Source organism: Protobothrops mucrosquamatus, unplaced genomic scaffold (assembly GCF_001527695.2).
Source record: "Protobothrops mucrosquamatus isolate PMUCROS unplaced genomic scaffold, P.Mucros_1.0 scaffold822, whole genome shotgun sequence".
Taxonomy (NCBI): domain Eukaryota; kingdom Metazoa; phylum Chordata; class Lepidosauria; order Squamata; family Viperidae; genus Protobothrops; species Protobothrops mucrosquamatus.
In genome coordinates, this window is record NW_015387083.1 from 712213 (window position 1) to 734187 (window position 21975).

At 40.1% G+C, this 21975-nt stretch overlaps 1 protein-coding gene across 1 annotated transcript; it reads left to right on the plus strand.

The window, feature by feature from the left end:
* Window positions 1-526: 526 nt before the first annotated feature.
* LOC107290079 lies at window positions 527-20584 on the plus strand. The gene is given in 9 exon segments (XM_015818924.1): window positions 527-2045; window positions 2161-2236; window positions 9867-9963; window positions 10376-10591; window positions 11341-11360; window positions 11590-11614; window positions 12308-12871; window positions 17122-17267; window positions 19789-20584. Coding segments are annotated over 9 exon segments (3459 nt in total).
* The last annotated feature ends 1391 nt before the right edge of the window (window positions 20585-21975 follow it).

A 21975-nucleotide genomic window follows, 5' to 3' on the forward strand; every position in this document is an offset into this window, starting at 1 on the left:
AGATGTATAAAACTTGGGTTTCCCAATACATTTGCTCTTGATTGCTATGCAGGTAGTCCTTGACTTACAACCATTCATTTAGTGACTGTTCGAAGTGACAACGGCACTGAAAAAAAGTGATTTAGGACCATTTCTCACACTGAGGACCGTTATAGCATACCCACAGTCATGGGATCAAAATTTGAACACTTGGCAACTGGCTCATATTTATGACAATCGTGGTGTCCTGAGGTCGTGTGATCACATTTTGCAACTTTCTGACAAGAGGTCAGTGGGGAAGCCAGATTCACTTAATAACCAGCCTTTTTTCTCTCTCTCTCTCTTTTGTTTGATCAGGTTTCTCTTCTGCTTGACGATTTGCAGTCATGACTCTGGAGAAATCCCTGCTCTTTAATGTGAGCGCCCGGATAGCAGCCTTCTGCTGTCCCTGGCCAGGACCTCTGAACATCAACTGACAGCCCATTCATCCTTTTGCCCTCTCCCTTCTAAAATCATCCGTCCGTCCAGTCACCCATGTCGATTTGCTATGACATACATCAGCGTTGATGAGAGGCAGGAACACTCTCGGGTGATTTTGAGCTGCCAGAATAATCAGCTGTACGTGCAACATGGCTTCAAGGAGTTCTCAGTTAGCAACATGCATCCCTTAAAGAACATGGACACTCGTATTTTTACTGGAGACTTTAATCCTGTAAATAAAGGAGGCAATAATGCAGGAACACATCTGTATCAGAGCATGGAGAATCTACACTGGGCCACGGTAGCTGATCCACACTGCCTTCCCCACGGTGGAAATGTAGACAATAAACTCGTCTTTCGTTGCAAAGGCACAGCCTCCTGTTCCAGGTATTCCATGGAAGATTCCCTTACTCCTAGTTCACCTGAACGTTACCGACACTTCTCCCTTCCATCAGGTCAAGGGATCCCTTCAGCACAAGATATAGCCATTTCCTCTTGTGCCAAAGTGCCTCCGTGGTTTCTTTCCTCCATAAGTGGGGATGCCAAAAAAATCCTAAAAGAAAAACTTAGAATTCACAGTAGTAAAGCTCCTGAGATTTGCAAGCCACTCAGAGCTCAGCCTTCTTTGAACGATTCGGCTGCAAGGGAACGTTCTCAATGCCGGGCCTGCCAGCAATATAAGAATGGCTGCTCCCCTAACTGTTGCACCATATTTGTGCAGCACGCCACTCTTGCTCATGCCCCATGGGTGGCAGTAGGGAAGCAACGGCCTTGTTTCTACAGCAGGCTAGCCAGCCCAGAAGACATCAAGCAAGAAGCCCAGCGAAGGCTGCAGATCAGGAGGCAGAACAGCTCCCCCAACTTGACCCTGCATTGTGCCCGTGATAGTCAGAAAGTGATCAAATCCCAAACTATGGGATCATTAAATGGAGATGGAGAGAGAGGAGACTGCGAAAGGACTCTAGAAGAGAGCAGAAAAGCTGATTGCAAAGAGAGACTCTACATTCCAACTTTTGAAGAGTTCAAGAGGATGAGAAGCAAGGCAGCCCTTTTTCTCAATGGCAATAGCGAAATTGTGAAGGATAAAACAGAAGGAACCCAACAGTTGGAGGGAAAAAGAAGTCAAAATCAGGATCATGTTAAAGACGTGGTTTCAGTCACAGGTGATGATGACGACGACGACGAGGTGTTTCATGAAAACAGCCAGAATGCTTCCAGGTTTATTGGCTGTGAAGAAAATTCATCCACGTGGGACAGAAGTTTCTGCCTAATAAATATCCCTGTGGCCAGGGATAAGATTTCCGAAGTCCCAGCATCATCAGAAACTGTGCCAGTTCCCATTTGTTCTAGCCCAGTTCCGAGATCACCTCTGCAACCTGCTGCAGCATTTAAGAAGGAGGGCAAGAAAGATTTTGTGGAAGGAGAGAAGCAAGGATTGGATGCAAAAAACATCAGCGAAACCCTCCACTGCGCTGGACAATCTCTGGTGCCCGAAACTCCGTCGTCTTGCTGCCCGCTGCTGTTAGAAGCAACCGATATCTCCAGTTATGGAGCTAAGCTTCAGAAAATGAAGGATGAATTTATAGGTACTGCTCTGGATCTCATTAAAAAGAGGTAATCATTTCTGCTAGAGATCCTGAAGAAAGTTAGGTCCGAGGGAACTTAGTAATTTCTGATACTTTTTATATTTGTATGCTATAGAGGTGAAGTACTGTAGATCGGTTTCCACTAGTGTGAAAATTGATGTCCTGGATAGCATCCTTTATCTAGGCCAGGGGTAGGCAACCTTGGCTCTTTTATGACTGGTGGACTTCAACTCCCAGAATTCCTGAGCCAGCATGGCTTAGGTATTTAACTGTGGCCTTCTTCCCAGCATGCAATACCATCATATGCTATGGGGAAAACTCAAGACTTTACTTCATGCTCCCTCATTCAACCACAATTACAAAAACATATTGTTCAACCATGCAGTCCCAAGCAATGAACTGGATCATACATGTTTGTCCATCATCAACTCTACTGGATTACCAAATGATTAGTCCCAGATCAATGGCTATTGGACTTGTGAGCCAACACCATTCAAAAGCAAGTATTTGAGGCAATGAAAAATAATTTTTTGTGGTATTAGGAATTCTGGGAGCTGAAGTCCACAAGTCATAAAAGAGCCAAGGTTGCCTATCCCTGATCTAGGCTATTGGGAAGTTTCTTCTGAGATAATCATATAACTTCAACCCAAGAAGCAGGGTTGGCATTATGTGAATTTATACTATAGAACAAAACGATGTTTTTGTTTCAAAGAAACAGTTTTAAGTTGTGCTTCAACGAGACTTTTGCACCATATTGTTGCGGCTTATTTCACACTTCATGCCAAACCAAGTTTAGCATGGTGTGTAAACCTCAGCTTTTGGCTTAGCATTCGTGGTTAATATACATTAAGCTTAGCACAATTTGTGAACCCAATCTTTATCTGATGCAGGAAGGATTTCCCTCATAACTGAGGGGAAAGAGTAAAAGCGGGATTAAATCTTTTCCTCTATGAATTTATTTATTTTATCTGAGTAAGTTGAAGTAACTGGATTTTATTATGTGACTCTGTCCTATTAATGCTCATGACCTATGTTGACATATAATGCAGGGGTCTCCATGGAGTGAGGGTGGGGGGGAGAGATAAAAAATGCCAAGGGGAACATGACCTGGCAGTCGAAGCCCTGCTACTTGTATGTGTATTGTGTGCAGTACACATAACAAAGAGGATGGACTTAATTCTGACCTTTGCTTTTTCATTCTGCTGATGTGGTGCCACACTATGACTGAACACTGTAAAAGAGCGTAGCTCGGGTAGGCAACCTCGGCTCTTTTATGACTCATGGACTTCAACTTCCAGAATTCCTGAGTCAGCTATGCTGACTCAGGAATTCTGGGAGTTGAAGTCATGAGTCATAAAAGAGCCGAGGTTGCCTACCCCTGGCCTAGCTTCTCCCTGTCCATCAACATGACAGTTAACACATCAGTTGCCATTTAAACCCTGGAATGTAGTAGATCTTAGCTATGGCTAGCAAAAATAAGTCACTTTATAAATATGGCTTTATTGCAGTCTTAACCAGTGTTACAATCAACTGCATTTTTGTGGGTTACAGAATTGGAGGTAATACTTAAGCAGCTAGATTGTTGCTAGATTTGGGAGTTAAAACATTCTCAGGCTTCACTCTTGGTCTTTTGATAAAGACAGAAACAATTGCAATGTTGGAAATCTTAGAAAAATGGAAAGGAAAGAAAAAAGATACAAAGCTGTAGCTTCTGATCTTCTTTACAGTAACCATAAATACAAGTGTAGATGTGCCTCTTTCTCTAAAGTTACATTGTGATTCTCTTCTTTTTATAATCTATGCTATCTAATTCTTAAAACCATAGATCATAATTTCTTCTGTTTTACCCCAAAAGTCCATAAAGGATTTCCAGTCATCATTAAATGTAGATATCGTCTTTTCTCTAATCAAATAGGCAGTGCTTTTTTTCTAAAAAAAAAAAAAAGGTGCCGGAACTCACACATGTCATACAACCTGCCTTGCCTACCCTACAGGGTTCCATCCAAAAAAGGTGCCGGAACTCCGTTCTGGGCGTTCTATGACAAAAAAAAAGCCCTGCAAATAGGTCAATTTGGCCATCTCAGCAAGTTCTATCATCTTCACCAACCATTCCTCTGTTGCAGAATTAGCCATGTTTCCATCTTTGTGCTTCAATAACATTTTTCTTTCCTTTTTTCTTTATGCATGTTCATTTTCTCTTTTATTTCCATTCATTCATTCATTCATTCATTCATTCTGTATGTTGCCCATCTTGCTGTCCAAAGTGACCCTGGGCAGCTCTCTTTTCGCCCTCTTCCTTGTTCCTTACTTTATTTTAGTTTGTACTAAATTTTACTCTTGTTTTTAAAACTTTCAATAATATTATATTTTTAAAAAGGAGAAAGCGTTGAGTTCACTTTAGTAACATACATGAAGCATAGAAATTGTTTGAAATCTGACTGCAGTACCAGGTACTTGTCTGCATTGTCTTACTGGCTATTTTACTCACGTTGCATTTTAAACTATGGTTTGTTAAACAGCCCATTATGGTCTATTCCAAACATAATCCTAAACCATTGTCAGGATATATAAGCCAAAGTGGCTGAATTCATATATTGTGCTTTCCCAAAATAAAACAACTTATATTTTGGTTTAGCGATTGTGTGAAGACAACCATAATATAAATCCATATTGTTATATGACTGGCCTGACTACATTTCAGTTAGCATTCATTTATGTAACATAGAACCAAATGGGAAGATTTCATGAACTATTTTGGCATTTTTAAGCATTTTAAGATTAAAAATTGCAATTAGTATTACATATGATATGCAATACTCTTATCTTTTTGAAAACAATATTTTATGGGAAGAAGAGACTTGTGCATGTAACCTTATGGGGGGAATGTTAAATTTGCCCGCACTTTTTGCAAGGTCAGGAGTCACTTCTTTAAACATTGTTTGTTCTATTTGTTTTTTTCTCCTTTTTTTTCCTTTTTGTTTTGCACTTTGTATTTTTTTTTCTTTTTTCTTTCTCATTTCAGTTCGATTCAGATTCTCTTTTAGCACTGTTAGACTTAGAATAATAGAGTTGGAAGGGAGCTTGTAGGTCATCTAGTCCAACCCCCTGTTCAAGCAGAAGACTCTATATCATTTCTGACAAGTGGCTGTCCAGTCTCTTCTTGAAAGCCTCCAGTGATGAAGCATCCACAACTTCTGAAAGCAAGCTGTTCCATTGGTTGATTGTTCTGTCAGAAAATTTATCCTTATTTCTAGGTTAAATCTCTCCTTGATCAGTTTCCATCCATTGTTCCTTGTCTGGCCTTCAGGTGCTTTGGAAAATAGGCTGTCCCCCTCTTCTCTGTGACAGCCCTTCAAATATTGGAACACTGCTATCTATCAGTGTATCTATATGGACTATCACATATACAAAGAAATGAGGAAAGATATATTAGGGTATCCAGGGCTTTTTTTGTCATAGAATGCCCAGAACGGAGTTCCGGCACCTTTTTTGGATGCAACCTTGTAGGGTAGGCAAGGCGGGTTGTATGACGTGTGTGAGTTCCGGCACCTTTTTTTTTTTTTTAGAAAAAAAGCACTGAGGGTAATCAGGAAGATGGTTGAAAAAAGAAGAGTTCAGGCAAAAAGTTTATTGGACTCAAGCAACTTGACTTTGTTACACAAAAAAAGGTAAAAATAGCCACTTATTTTATGATTACAAAGAAAGTGGGTATAGAAAATGACTGACATTCTCAGTTATAGAAATGCCCAGTCTGAACAGCTTTGAATCAGAGTTCTGATGAATTCTTGCTACTGATCTTATTGGCCAGGGCTGATAACTCATGAAATCAAGAGCATTTAAAAGCATTTGCTGGACCATCGTAGTAGTGACATATGAAAAATGCACAAGAGATAAAGTACTTTTAAATGTTGGGCCAGTTAGACAGAAATGTGCTTCCAGGGGAAAATCTGGTTGGTAGAGAAAGGACTGCAGAAGATTATGTAAATAAATAAAGGCCAGGGATGGACCATTGCAACAAAAAACAAAATCTAGGATAGATTTGATAGATAAGACAGTTTTCTGAGAACCCCGTTTTCTGCTATATAGAAGACACTTGCAATGCTTTCATATAATAAGAGCCATACATTAGTTCATTTATAATCACCCCAGCTTTTTTCCAGTCAGCACCCTCCTAAACTGATCCCATGCCAGATAGTGTGTCTAACTTTATTTATTTTTTTCCTCATCCAGAAGTCATCAATTTCCTTGTTCAGTTACAACATTTGGTGATCTAATAGAAGATGAGAGAATAAATGAAAAAAATATTGGCCGGAAGATAGCTGATGTAATGCAATAAGAAATGATATGCAGAGATGAGTGAACCAGGATCCATTCAAAATGGAATTGTACATATATATATGCACGTGCTTGAACACAGAAGCAGACAGATTTATTCAAATGCAGAAAAAAATCCTATATAATTCATTAATTAACTAAAAGCACTTCCTCTCTTGTGCATTCTTTATTTGTCTGCAGATGCTATGGTGGTCTAACAGATGCCTTGTAAGTGCTCTGGACTTCAAGAATCATCTTCAATAATAAAAGTTTTTGGAGCTTTAGTGCAAAGTGTTACCTACTTTTGTGCTACAGCATTGGATAACCTTCTAGAATCTAGGCACAAGTCCTCTGTTGGCTAAGTACAGGGGTCTTCAAAGTTGGCCCTTTTATGACTTGTGGACTTCAACTCCCAGAATTCCTCAGCCAGGCACGCTGGCTGAGGAATTCTGGGAGTTGAAGTCCACAAGTCATAAAAGGGCCAAGTTTGAAGACCCCTGGCTAAGTATGTTGGATGACTTCATTGGAAGCCAGCTTATTTCTAGGCACAAGGGGAGATTATGTTTGCAGTTTGAAAGGGCAGATGTTTTTATTATCTCAAGGAACACTGCCTCGTATGTGTGCTTTCTCAGCAATTAAGATCTATAAAAGAGGTCTTTCTTCCAAATCCAATTTATTGAAAGGCTAAGCAGGTTTCCATGAGCGACACAGCAGCTTATATGCCAGATTCAGCTAATCAGGGGTATATATAAGCCACACGTTTTGCCTTCCTTGCTTTGTGAAGATCTTTATCTTTCAAGATTGACGTGTCTTTTGGCTCTACTCTTCTGCTTGCATGTGGGAGATAATACCCTGATATTATAAGTTTCATGCAAAGTGCTTTCAAAAATAACAGTAATATGGGCTCAAGTCTGTAGTGGATCCTTTGGAATGAAAGAGATCTGAGATAGTCACAATTAATTATTTAAGTGTATTCATTTTAAATATACTTAAATCTGCTCCCAGCAGTCCCCAAATGAGTTGCAGTTATATCTATACATACATTATTTTAAATTAATCAGTGGAACTGTTTGCCTCCCAGAGTTGTGGGTGCACCATCACTGGAAGTTTTCAAGAAAAGATTGGACAGCCATTTGTCCAGGATGGAATAAGGACTCCTGCTTTGGGCAGGGGGGGTGGACTAGAAGACCTCCAAGATCCCTTCCAGGCCTATGATTCTATGATTCCATATAAGGATTTTAAAATATTTAATTTACTAAATTATGAAATTAGAATATGGTATTTTTTTCTACTTTTTGTAGATTGCTTTATCATTTTGCTTTGTATTGTACAATTCTAGTACAATGGTAGTATTTACAACAAGACTCTTTTATGGGTCTTCTGTAAATAAAATAAGCATTCTTTGCAGTGGATCCTTGACTTCTATTAAGTCCTTGACTTACAACAATTTGTTTAGTGACCATTCGAAGTTACAACAACACTGAAAAAAGTGGCATGAGCAATTTTCATACTTAACAACCATTGCAGTATCACCAAGGTCACATGATCAAAATTTGGGTGCTTGGCATGTATTTATGACAGTTGCGCTTTCCTGGAGTCATGTGATCACCATTTGTAACCTTCCCAGCTGGCTTCCGACAAGCAAAGTCAATGGGGGAAGCCAGATTCACTTAACGACTGCATGATTCACTTAACAACTGTGGCAAAAAAAGGCCATGAAAATCACTTAACAACTCTCTTAAAAACTGTCTTGCTTAGTAACAGGAATTTTGAACTCCATTGTGATCGTAAGTTGAGGACCACATATAAATAATTCAGTGTTGGCAATATTTTAGGGCACATTGAATACTCAGTGTGTGAAGATCTGCATGATAATTAATAAAAGACTCTATAGAGATAGAGGGTATCACTCTACAACAGCATCTAGTTATTTGATCTCAAATTTAAAAACAAATCTCTTATTTCAAACATGTTTGCAGAAAGGAATGATATCTCTGAATCCTGTTAATAAATCAGTATAAAGCAGACATGTCAAACACAAGGCCCGGGGGCACAGATGTGGCCCGCGACATGGTTTCATGTGGCCCGCGAAGCCATCCTGGAAACAGTGAGGGAATGGCCCCCGCTGCCTTGGCCCCGGCCCAAGCCGGCCGGGAGCCAATGTACAATTTTGTGGTGGCTATCTATGCTGAAATGCATTCAGTCTTAGCTCCACAAGGCCATCTGGAAACAGCGAGGAACCAGCCCCTGCTGCATCGGCCCTGTCCCCTGGGTGCATGCTGGGGAGGTATCACCCTTTCTGAGGAATGAAGAAATGCACCATCACCTGGAAGTGGCCAGCAAATGGCCCTCGCCTACTTCACATATCCGGCTTGATGGGCTCCGGGGGAGGGGTTTCGGCAGGCTCTTCCAGTAGACCATGCCTTGGCGCTTGCCCTGGTCCCACCCACTTCTGCCAGAGACCCTCAGATCTGTCCCACTCCTGCCCAGCCCCCACAGGCACTCTTGACGCGAACGATTAGAGCTGGCCATGCCCACCCAGTAGGCCACACCCACTCCAGCCATGCCCACCCAGTAGGCTGCGCCAACCCTGGCCACACCTACCCAGCCCCCCGAGGACACCCGTAATGCTGATGCGGCCCTCAATGAATTGAGTTTGACACCCCTGGTATAAAGGATACACGTCTAACATCTGGAAAAATCTTCAGTATTTATTGAATAATGATATGAATATGAATTGAGACAGTTTGGTGCAGAGATTAAGACCCCATGCTAGAAACCAGGGGACTGTGAGTTCTAGTCCCGCCTCAGGCAAGAAAGCCAGCTGGGGGAACCTTCTGCCGGTCACTCTGTCTCAGCCCAACTCACCTCACAGGTGATTGTTGTGGGGAAATAGGAGGGTGAACAAATATTAGGCAAGCTTGCTGCCTTGAGTTATATAGCAAAATAATAGTAAATATTTTAAAAGTCTAAATCTAATGTAAAAACTGAATATTTACTAAGCACTCATATTATTTTTGCAGTTCTAAGCTGAGTGGTTCCTCACTCTTACTCTCAGTCTTCCGTGCCTTGGGTCTTGCTACACTATTTGCTCATAATTTATGGATGAGAAATTATATGTGACATCTCATGATTTAGGGAGCACTTTGTGACATGGAACAGAAGGTTTTCTTCTTTCTCAGGATAAATAAAATCTTGTTATCCCAGAATAACAAAGAAAGAGAATATGAGTTTATTACCATTCTATCTGAAGGAGTTTACCTTATTCAAATTACCATAATTTCAATTAGCAATATCACCAGAGGTACCTTGTTTGAATAACCTATATAGGAATGAGATGAAGCATTCTCTCTTTCATTAGTCAGTACAAATAGATTTGCATTTTGAATGTAACTATTTGTTCCTGGGACAGTTAATTAGTTGACTGTAAATCGGTTGCATCTTTCAAACTATTTTAGGCCCTATTTTGTGAATAGTATTAATTGGATTTTGTCCCTTTTCTCATAGCTGCACTGGTGAAATTACTCTTGATCTCCCTTCCCCCAAATCCTGTGAAATTCAGAAAGCAGATCACACTTTTGTGGAAGACTGTCATCAATCCACAGTAAGTTAAGTGGCTTGGGCCGAGGGTCTCAAATAAAAAAGGATGCATCGTGATTTGAATGATGTAACTTAGGCACTTGCATTAGATTCTGTGATTCAAGTACTAACTGGCGTCCTTTGAGCAATGACATCATGATGCAGGTGTCGTCGCTTTGATATGATTGTGGCTTCTTATGTACACTGCTGCCATAGGGTCACTGAGGAGCAAATGAAGAAATATCCTCTGCAGTACTATCATGCAAACTCTTCTGCCACTGTGACCACATTACAACATTGAACAGATCCACACAAGGGGCAGATGCATGTTCGGTGAATCTGACAAATATTAACTTGCTGTGCGCATCCCTGTTAACGTATATTTGGCTATCTTGTATAAAGCTTTCTTCTGAATCCACTTTTTTTTAACCTTCCAGAGCTCCAGCTCAAATTGCCGCAGATCAAGTTCTGACATCTCCTACGAAACCCCGGTCTGCGCCAAAGTTCAGCGGGAGTGCCGGCTACGGCCTCATTTCAGTGATCCAATGCCAACAGATGCCGTAAAGAGGAAACAGCTGGAGTTGAAGATAGCTGCAGTAGCCCGACACCATGCCCAGAAGCGCCGGCAAGAGAGAGAATCCAGTAAATCCTCTGTCTTTGTCTCCTTTTTTATAATGGGTTGTCCTGCCTAGATGGCAGCATTGGTTGATCTTGAAAACCTAATAGTTTTCAAAGATCAAAAACTGTTAATCAGCACCTGATTAATATTTGGGCTGGAGACTATTGACATCCAAAATTATAGCCTAACCTGGAACTTGAAGAAACATCTGAAAAAGATAATAGCAAATCATTTTATTCTGTTGTCCATCTGTCACCAGCTGCTGAGCTCATCTCTCATGAGGTCACAGGCGGGAAAACTGAAGTTTCATGATCTCATGAAATGTTGCACTTTTAAAGGAAATAGTTTTACATTTAATTTTATGGGTTCACACATACTATTTAGAGCATTGCATTACTGACATTTGCTGTAGGGTCTATAAGAGAAAGAAGAGCACAGATGCAATGGATTTGTCATTACTTCCTGCCCTTTATGACAGACCCTCTAGAATACAGTAGATCAGGGGTCTCCAAACTTGGCAGTTTAAAGATTGGTGGACTTCAACTTTCAGAATTCTCCAGCCAGCCAAGTTGCCAAGTTTGGAGACCGCTGCTCTAATAAGCAGATATCTTAGACTAGGCATGTTCTGAAGTTGCTCTTAGTACAGTAGTTAGAAAGGGAAGATAATGCCATCACAGTATCAGGCATTAATCTAGCATTTAATCTTATACAGAACAAGAGACAAACCTGAAACAACTGGTCCTGCAGGAACCTCTGGAGCAAATTGAGAAGTCCATTTACTAGGACAGGGGTAGGCAACCTTGGTTCTTTTATGACTCATGGACTTCAGCTCCCAGAATTCCTGAGCCAGCCATGCTGAGGGAAAAGGGAGAGGTTTCCAAGCTGAGCCATGCTGCTCATGAATTCTGGGAATTGAAGTCCACGAGTCATAAAAGAGCCAAGGTTGCCTACCCCTGGGCTAGGATAAGGAAGAGGAAAATTCTTTCAAACATAAAACCAAGCCATGCAGCGAATGAGACTTTTCTTTCTTAGAGGTCAAATTAAGAACAGAGGCATTGTTTAGAATTGGAATGTATTTTTTGAATGTAAAAGTAATTGACATGAAGAATTTGTGATCCACAAGCACCGCATGACACCCCCCTCCCAGCCATGGATGCTTATCTGCTAGGAGTTTCATGACGGTTTTTGTTGTTAAGTTTCTTAACTGCAAATATTGATAATCATTTATCAAGCCACATAACTGATAGAATGTATTTAGTTTAATAATGGCTGATTCTCCTATCCAACTTTCATAGTTCATTTAATTTTCTAAGGAAATGGTGTTGGTGGCTTACATTAGCTATAGATAAAATGATAAAAACATATATATTCTACTTAATAGTAACAGTAGAGATACTCTCAGGTTGAACTTGACTCCTGGTGAATACATGGACAGATCTTTGCAGTTTTCTTGATAGCCGCATATGGTTTCCTTATTTTGAGAATTGTTTTCAACTTCCTAATTTATCTTACAGTCTTAGAATTTCCTGGTGGTGTTCCCTCCAAATTAGTAAGCTGGTCCAAATTTTGCTTAGTTTCTGAGCAGAATTGGTCAGGTTATTTATAGGATTCTAGCGAAAACAACGCTGTATCATTACAGGAGAACCTTTTTATTGCTAGGCAGTGATGTCCATTCTTTTTGTTTCTCTGCTCAGGTCCACCACTGACTAAAGCCACTGTCAATTATGTTGATGAGAATCACCATGTCCAGAGCAGCTCTTTTCGTTCCAAACACCGCTGGAGCAACGTTAGCAGTCTCAGTGCAGATAGTGGAATTGTAGGCGGGAATGAGGAGAGAGACAATGCTGACACCACCGTTGGAGGGGTGCCAAGGATTAGGTCATCCAAAATGGAGCGGGCAGATAGTGGCATCAGCCAGGTGTTGGGTAGGAAGTGGAAGAACCGGGCATCAGAAACATTAACCTCTCTACAGGCCTGGGAAGCCCATCAACCTTGCACTGACTGTGGTGGCAGAGATTTTCCATTGGAAACAGATGTCCAGAATCAAAACAGGAAACAGGCCATTCTCTGTGAGAAGTGCCTGAAGTGCAGGACAGAACGGAAAGAATCCGTGTTGGAATTTGTCAACACTGAAGCTAGTTATGGGGAAGACCTACGCATCATCAAGGAGGAATTCTATCTCCCCATGCAAGCAGCTGGCCTCCTAACCCAAGAACAACTGCTGGTGGTTTTTAGCAATATCCAGGAGCTAATTGACCTCAATGAAAACTTTCTGGAGTATCTTCAAGAAGAGATTGATCAGGCTTTTGAGCAGGTAGTGTGTGACTTCAAATCGCATTTCCCTTTCCGTTTGCAACAGTTGAATTGTTTCTTATTTGTTTCTGAAGCATGCTAGTTTGTAACACTTACCTAAGAATTACTGTGTCCAAGCTGCTTCTTCATTGTCTTGTTGAAATCCGATGAATTGAGAACTTCAGAATTCTGAGAAGGTGCCCTCCCGATATTTGGTTGCACCAATGTATCCCAGAATCCTTTCTGCTCATCTATCTAGAAGAGGCACATGAAGAAGCTCCCAATTTAGTTAACTGAATGTCTGTTCTTCCCTATGAAGTCCACCTTCATTGCCCAAAACTTCAATAAACCCGTTGCGCTGTGACATCTGCCATCAATTACAAATACAAGCATTTCTTTTGGCTGAAGGAAAATGATGTTAACCAGCCACAATACCTTCTAATTTAATGTAAAGCTAATTTAATGTAAAGACTGCCTGTTTATATTTTGTAGTTCATTATTGCCTCTGAAAGGTAACCAGTTCTCAACTTACAACCATTTGTTTAGTGACCAGTTTATCAGCACTGATAAAGTTGACTCACAACTGTTCCTCACTCTTAGAAGCGGCATTCCCACAGTCAACTGATCAAAATTTGGGTGCTTGGCAAATGGCATGTATGTATGTGTGATAGTTGTACCATCTCAGAGTCATTTGATCATCCTCTGTGACCCTTCCCAGCCAGATTCTGACAAAGACAATGGAGGGAAGTCAGATTCAGCTAATAACTGCACGATTCATGTAACAATTGCAATGATTCAGCTAATAATTGCAGCAGAAAAAGGTCATAAGATTGGACATGACTCACTTAGCAACCACCCTTAACAGAAATTCTGGTCCCAACTATAGTCATAAGTCAAGGACCACCTGTAATTTTCTACAGAAATTCATTTTCACTGCATCATCCCAATGCAGTAGTTTTTGCCTCCGAGTGAATAATTAAAAGAATCTTAGCTTTGCCAACAGTTAATGAATGAATGAATGAATAAACATTATGGTAGTTAATTTCTTAAGTATTATTCAAACCACACTGCAGATTGTCCAATTTTCCTGAAGGCATTCAAGGTTATTTATAATGGATTGGAAATGCATTTCTTAAAACGTTATGTCAGTCTGAAAGCCTTACTGGTTAACCTCAAAAGCCAGATGAGACAGAGATTATTATTTTAAGACTGGCAATCACTTTGGGGAAGAGCTTTCATTTAATACTAATACACAGTTATTGCACTTTTTTCCCCCTCATACAGAATGTCCCAGGCATACAAAGCTCTGCTTTAATTTTTAAGCGACAGATGGCCTCTCTATAAAATTGGGAGAATTGCTGGCCAAACTGAGTTGGGTAGGGCAAGGAACTTGCAGCCTTCAAGCACTGTTAAACTACAAGCCTTGGCAAAACAATTAATATGGCTAATCGTGAGGGATCGTGGGAGCTGTAGCTTATCAACAGCTGAAGGAGCACAGGTTCTTTGTCTTCTGGAATAAATGGTACTGATCCAGATAGACAGATGGTCAGAGAAAGGCCATAGTTCAGGCTATAGCCAAATTTTATACTTGCTTGATTCCTGGCCACTCCAAGTGAAGCTGAAAAATTCATTTTTTTTATAACTTATATATCTTATCCCTCTTACTATTGAGCCCCTTTATGTCCAAGCTTTATCTATTTTTTTGACCGTGTTCAAACAAGAATTTAATCATATAATACATCATCTAGCAAAAATACAACCTGGCAAGCTAAATCTACTGATTTGGAAAGCGACCTGGTAAAAGAAGATTAGACTTAGAGTTAAGAGATGTGATTCAACTTACTAGATGGAATACTATATGACTAAACACCTGTTTGAATATGGTTAAAAATATAAAGTTTGGATATAAAGAGGCCCTGTAGTAAGATTGCTAGATGATGTATTATATGATTAAATTCTTGTTTGAACATGGTCAAAAAAATAGATAAAGCTTGGACATAAAGGGGCTCAATAGTAAGGGATAAGATATATAAGTAGTATAATATTTTTATAATAAATGAAATGTAAAAATATTGAGATGGTGTATTTGAATGAAAAGTTTGGATATTCAAAGATAATGAATTTTGATAAAATTATGACTGATAAGAGTGGTTTCAATATTGAGAGGAAATAAAGCTTAAATAAGAATCTTGAAAACAGGACATATAATGACTTAATAAGATGACTTGTATAAATACAATTGAAACATAAGCTGATTAAAAAAGATGTTATATGTTGATGTTATTGTTATATGTATAAATACTAGAAAAATGTTTATACCCAACTCTCTATATATTGAAAGTATTAAGAATTATATTTCTTTAATGTAGACAAAAGGAGAATATTGCTGGAAGAAGAGAGGCTCAAGGAAATATATTATCAACTAATATATTGATCAGCTATAAAAATTAATTATTATTGATTGTTTTTAAATATATGAACCCAGACAACACATTATTCACTAAGTACTAAAGATTGTTATTGTAAAAAATTAATAAAATATATTTTTTTAAAAAAGGAAAGTGGAAATTATCAGAAAATCGAGTTGGGAGGAGAATAAGCAACTCAACATACTACTACTACTACTACTACTACTACTACTACTACTACTAATAATAATAATAATAATAATAATATAATGATGATGATAATGTTGGAAGGGATCTTGGAGGTCATCTAGTCCAACCCTTTGCTCAGTTTCTTCTTAAAAACTTCCAGTGTTGGAGCATTTACAGCTTCTGGAGGCAGGTTGTTCCACTGATTAATTGTTCTGTCAGGAAATTTCTCCTTAGTTCTAGGTTGCTTCTCTCTTTGGTTAGTTTCCATCTGTTGCTTCTTGTCTTGCCTTTAGGTGCTTTGGAGAATAGCTTAACTCCCTCTTCTTTGTGGCAACCCTTGAGATATTAGAACACTGCTATCATGTCATCCCTTGTACTTCTCTTCATTAAACTAGACATTCCCAATTCCAACATCTTTGTTGCTCTTCTCTGTACTCAACATCTTTTTTACATCATGGTGTCCAAAACTGGATGCAGTATTCCAAGTGTGGCCTTACCAAGGCATTGTAAAGTGGTATTAACACTTCATGTGATCTTGATTCTATTCCTCTGTAAATGCAGTCTAGCACTGTGTTGGCTTTTTTGGCAGCTGCAGCACACTGCTGGCTCATATTTAAGTGATTGTCCACTAAGACTCCGAGATCCCTCTCACAGTTACTACTATTGAGCAAGGTACCATCTATACTATACCTGTGCATTTGGTTTTTCTTGCCTAAATGTAGAACCTTACTTGAATTTCATTTTGTTAGATAGTGCCCAGTGTTCAAGTCTGTCCAGATCCTCCTGTATCCTAAGCCTGTCTTCTGGAGTGTTGGCTATTCCTACCAGCTTGGTGTTGTCTGCAGATTTGATAAGTTCCCCATCTATCCCCTCATCCAAATCATTGATGAAGATGTTGAAGAGCACTGGGCCCAGAACAGAGCCCTGGGGCACCCCACTACACACTTCCCTCCCTGTAGATGCAGTTCCATTGAGGACCACACGCTGAGTACGGCTGGTCAGCCAGCTACAAATCCATCTGGTGGTGATGCTGTCTAACCCACATTTTTCTATCTTATCAAGTAGTAGGTTGTGGTCTACTTTATCAAATGCCTAACTGAAGTCCAAGTAAATTATATCTACACCATTCCTCTGGTCCACTAATTTTGTCACTTGATCAAAGAATGCCATCTCCTCCCCATTAATTATTTATCCTTCATTATTTGAAGGACACTTAGACAACTTTTATAGTTTTGTTCTCCCAAAGTAACCTATCATTAAATAGAAAAGTAAAAAAAGAAAGATAAAAATTGCGCTGTTAACAAAATTTGTGTATCTCACAAAACTCTTACTAAGAAGCTAAATATAATTTCTGATTACAGACAACATTAAGCTTTCTTGAATATCCTTGAATTTCTGTACAGAAAAGATGAGGCACACGTTTTTGCAGTTATGAACCCACCAGCAATAGGCTTTATTCCTTAGCTCTCTGTCCTATTGTCTTATTGTAATACAGTAGATCGTATTTAAAAAGGACTCCAGGAACAATGTATATTTTACAGGTAAAATATGGCAAAGAATTTGCCCTTGAGGCGTTTATCACATTGAATACATGTATTTTACAGTCAACCGGCAATACAATACTTGGAAGACCTCAAATATTTCTGTTTCTCTTCTTCATCTTCTATGTTGACAGGGTGATGATGACCTCATGACTGTGTGCATTGGTGAAATATTCCTGGAGTTTGTGAACATGCTGCCTGCATTCCAGACATATTGTCTCCAGCAGCCATCCTCCGTGAACATGCTCAATGCATTGGAGAAAGAAAAAGAATTACTCAGGTGAGGAGGGTTCCAAATTTTAACTAGGTAACGTGAGCAGGAGGTTCAAGAACAGAAAACATGCTTGGAAACAATTATGCTTTGGGGAATGAATAACTGATGAGGTTTTCCAGAGAAACTATTGTTGACTAGAGCTGAGGAACAAGATGCTTCTGAGCTTGTACCAACAGAGACATGTTGGCAACTGGAATAATGAACTGGCTTTACTCCCCTATTGGTTTCCCTGAGTCACAGGTAGTCTTCAACTTATGACCACAAATGAGCCCAAAATTTCTGTTGCTAAGCAAGACAGTTGTTAAGTGAATTTTACCTCATTTTATGACCTTTTTGCCAGTTATTAAGTGAATTACTTCAGTTGTTAAGTTAGTAATGAGGTTGTTAAATGAAGCTGGCTTCCCCATTGACTTTGCTTGTCAGAAGGTCACAAAAGGTGATCACATGACCCCAGGACACTGCAACCGCCATAAATACATGCCAGTTGCCAAGTGTCTGAATTTTGATCACATGACCATGGGAACGCTGCAATGGTCGTAAGTGTGAAAAATAAGTCTCTTGTTGTACTTTGAATGGTCACTAAATGGACTGTTGTAAGTCGAGGACTACCTGTAATGGTTCAGATTAGAAACTGGGAAGCCATGAGTTCTAGTCCCACCTTAGGCACTGAGCCAGCTGGGTGGTCTTGAACCAGTCCCTCTCTCTCAGCCCACGAAGAAGGCAATGACAAACCAATTCAGAAAATCATGCTAAGCAAATGGCAGGGACTAATCAACACTTTGAGTCAACCCTGACTCAGAGTACAGTGAAAGTCACTAAGATAGATTCTATTACTTTGCTAAACTTAACTGAAACTATTGAGCCAACCTAAGGTTTTATTTTACTTCATTACTCCTGAAGTAGAAATTTGTAAGTATAGCAAAGTGTATTCTTGAAGAAAATGCCCATCTTCTGTGAAGTCCCCCCCCCCAAAAAAAAAATCTTAAGTATTTGATAGTTAGAAAGGAAATGTAAGACTATGATTAGGAATCTAGTATGTTCTCTTGGAAATACAAATTCTTGCCCAAAGTATGACTTGATAATAAAATCTACATTTGCATTCCCTTGGAATTAGTTAGCAGCTACAAAACTCGTAAGTGTTAGAAAACTAGTCCTTGGCTACCAATTGGATAAATCAGATTTAGGAAATTCAGAATTCTAATTTTTGAATGGTTATATTTAATAGTTACAATTATTTTCAGATGGAACAAGAAGCAAAAAAAAAATACATTTGAAAGAAAGTGGAATACAGTATGTTTATAAAGTTCTGGAAATAAAATTGTAATGACCATTTCGATATTTAATCTGCTGCAGTTTTCAGTATTGTTATTCTACTGGGCCGTTAGAATCAGACCCTAAGGATGGGCTCACTGGCATGAGTTCAGTTGGGTCCAGCAAACCTTATCTAACCCATAACATGATCCTAAACGTTGAGGACTCTACCCAACTAGTGCATTTTAGCTTCTTTTCTTAACATGGACGATCTCTTCTTCATTCGTTAGACGTGAAAAGAAGTAGATGGTCCTTACACATTTCTCCATTTTCATGTCTATATGTGAGACATTTTAGAAAAACAAGAATAGGGAACTGATGTGCAAAAGGGCAGGTTGCCAGAGTCCCTCATGGGAAGCTGTTATAGTAATTTAGTAAGCTAGTAAAGTCACACGGGGTGCCCTCTGCCATGTACAAAGGCAATTCAAATTGTGATTAAGTAAATCTTTATCATTGGTAAGTGCTGCCCATTATAACTATGAATGGAACTTTAATTCTGGGGATGCAGCATATAATCTATGCTGCATTCCCCAGAATTAAACTTCCATTCATAGTTATAATGGGCAGCACTTACCAATGATAAAGATGATAATGTATGCTGCATTCAGCTGTCTTGTCCAAAACATCTGCCTAAGTCTGGGTAATAATTGGGCCAGCTTGCTATGCTGCCGTTATGCAGAAATGAAGAAATTTGCCTCAATAGGTCTTCTTTGCATCTCTGGTAGGAGTGAACCAGTAGGGTTGACATTTCAATCCTTGTTTCATCTAAAAGATGACTCATAGTAAGATTAGAACTCCTATTTTTTTTTATTCCATGCTGCATAGTTAATATAACAAATTAAACCCTGAAATAGGCTGATTGATTATCCAGAAGGATGAGTGGAAAAATAATTCAGTTCCACCAAGAACCAGCATAATGCATTTTTAAGGCACTTGGTCACTAGAGATAATTATGTTTTTGTTCAACATGAAAGAAAGGTCCACACCTGAGGATCCAATTAAACTGACTGATTATCCAGAAGGATGAGTGGAAAAATGCTAAAAGCACCTGCTAGCTAGGCTAGGAGTTAGATAAGGATCAATGAAATTCAAGGAGGGTTGTGACTACATAGGAATTCTAGGCTGATCCCTCTTTTAACACCACCTTCAGGTTTTCCTACAGTTTTTGTATGTATATATGAAAAAAGTTATGATTTATTGTTTCCATGGTCTGCAGGATATTCCTCAATGTTTCGCAGAATGACAACACCGCCCTTCGTCGCATGAATCTGAGGTCCTTCCTCATAACTCCACTACAAAGAGTCACAAAGTATCCCCTCCTTCTGAGCCGTATCATCAAAGCCACTATGGAGTACCACCCAGATTACAGCAGTCTGCTGGAGGCCAAAAGCCGCATCGAGTCCCATCTGGAACACATCAACATGAAAACCAAGCAGGAAGGGAATTCGTGGACTCTGCGCTCCTTCCGCCAGGACAGTAAGAAGAACAGGGAGGTGATCAACATTGAAATGAGGGAAACTGCTCTCAAAACGATGGGCTGGCTGCGGGAAGAAACACGGTTTGTGATGGAAGGTCCCTTGCAGCTGGCCCAGCCACCTGATGGGCAATGGGTGAAAAAGGGCAGCAAGACGTTAAAGTTCCAGAAGATGCAAGTTCTCCTGATGGTCAATATCAGGCGTGCATCCGAGTCCAGTTTTGAACCGGGGGAGCCAGGCTCTGTGAAAGATGCAGTATTGGTACTTATTCGGGATAAGAACAATGGGAAGTTCAGTTTGCTCAGGGAACCCTTGAGACTCAGCAACTGTGTGGTCTCTGTGGATCCCGATTGTGACGACACATTTGAACTGCTTGAGATAAGACGGGAATCCTTCATATTTCGAGACGGGGACAAGGCACGGACTCACCACTGGTTTAGGCAGATAAGGAGATACTCTCGGGAGCTGGGCTCCTGGAAGAAGCGGCGTAACGCTTTGCCCAATATCATGATAAGTGCATCTCACAATAGGTCATGAGAAGGGCTGCCCAAGGAATGACTTGGCCGAGCTCTGAAACTCCACTAGGCCTGCTTGAATATCTCTCGTCAGCCTAATTGCACAAAGGATGAACTTCAGCTATCCAAATAGCATTTGGTGCTACCTATGACCACTATCTACTAAGAAGGACTTTCTAACAAGTGCTTTGTAGTGCTATTTTCACACCGCAGGCTTAACTAAGGCCAAGGCGTAGTGCATGTATTCACGCAACATGGTAAGCTTGATGGGTCTTAACTTTGGTTAGGCTTAGTGCAACCAGTCCCAGACCATTGGCTAGTTAAGGTTTCATGTGTTGTGTGAACCCAGGAAGTGGAATAATGCAGGAAGTAGGTTAAGCCTGCGGTGTGAACCACAATCAGTGTTGTTGAATCCTAGGGGGAAAAAATGAGTCCATATTTAAACTTGTTAGATCTTCTTATCACCTAGACCCTAACCTAGAAACCTCAGTGTGGAAGCTTAACCTGGATATGCACATAGGCAGAGTGTCCTCTTACACAGCATTCTTAGTTCGCAGAATCCTTACCCTGGAACTTTTGAGATTAAATAACAGAGAACAGTTAGGGATTTCACTGATCTAATCCTCTCTTTCAGCTTCAGCAGTTCTGTTCACATAGAAGCACACACTTTTGGGAAATCTTGACTCTCTCTCTCTTTAGGATTGCCATCACCTCAGTGTAAGAATTCTACCCTCCCTTTCCTGGGCCTGCACTCTTTTTGAAAAACATGGGAGGAATAAAAAAGTAAAGGCTCTGTGGAAGTGAAACTGCTGCACCTATTGTCATATTGAGAACCAACCCATCGTTTATAGAGCTGGTAGCAAGCAAGCAAGAAAACTACTTGCTTGAGAATTTCTTATGCAGGTAGTCCTCGACTCACGACCAATTGTTTAATGACCCGTTTGGAGTTAACGATGGCCTTGGAAGGGGGGATTTTAGGTCCCATAAAGCACTTTCAGCTGTTGTGAAATGTTGCTTTCCCCTGTGGTCACATGACCACATTTCAGATGCTGGGCGATTGGCTCCCATTTACGACCGATTGCAGCATCCTGCAATCACACAATCACAATTTGCAATGGTTTTTGCCAGTTTCCGGCAAAACCCCCCTCCCATTTGGGAGAATGGGTCCAGACTTATGGACCCCATGATTCACTTAATGACTGCTATAAAGATGGCTGTAAAATTGGGTCTGGTTACGTGGGTGCCTCGACTTATGACCGTCATGACTTATGATCAAAATTCTGGTCCCTGTTGCAGTCGTAAGTAGAGGACTACCTGCAATCACTGAGTAAAGATGTGCTGTTGGGGATCATGTCTGAATAAAACAAAGAGAGGGCATTCTGCTTTTGATCCCGGCCTAAAAAGTATAGGTAG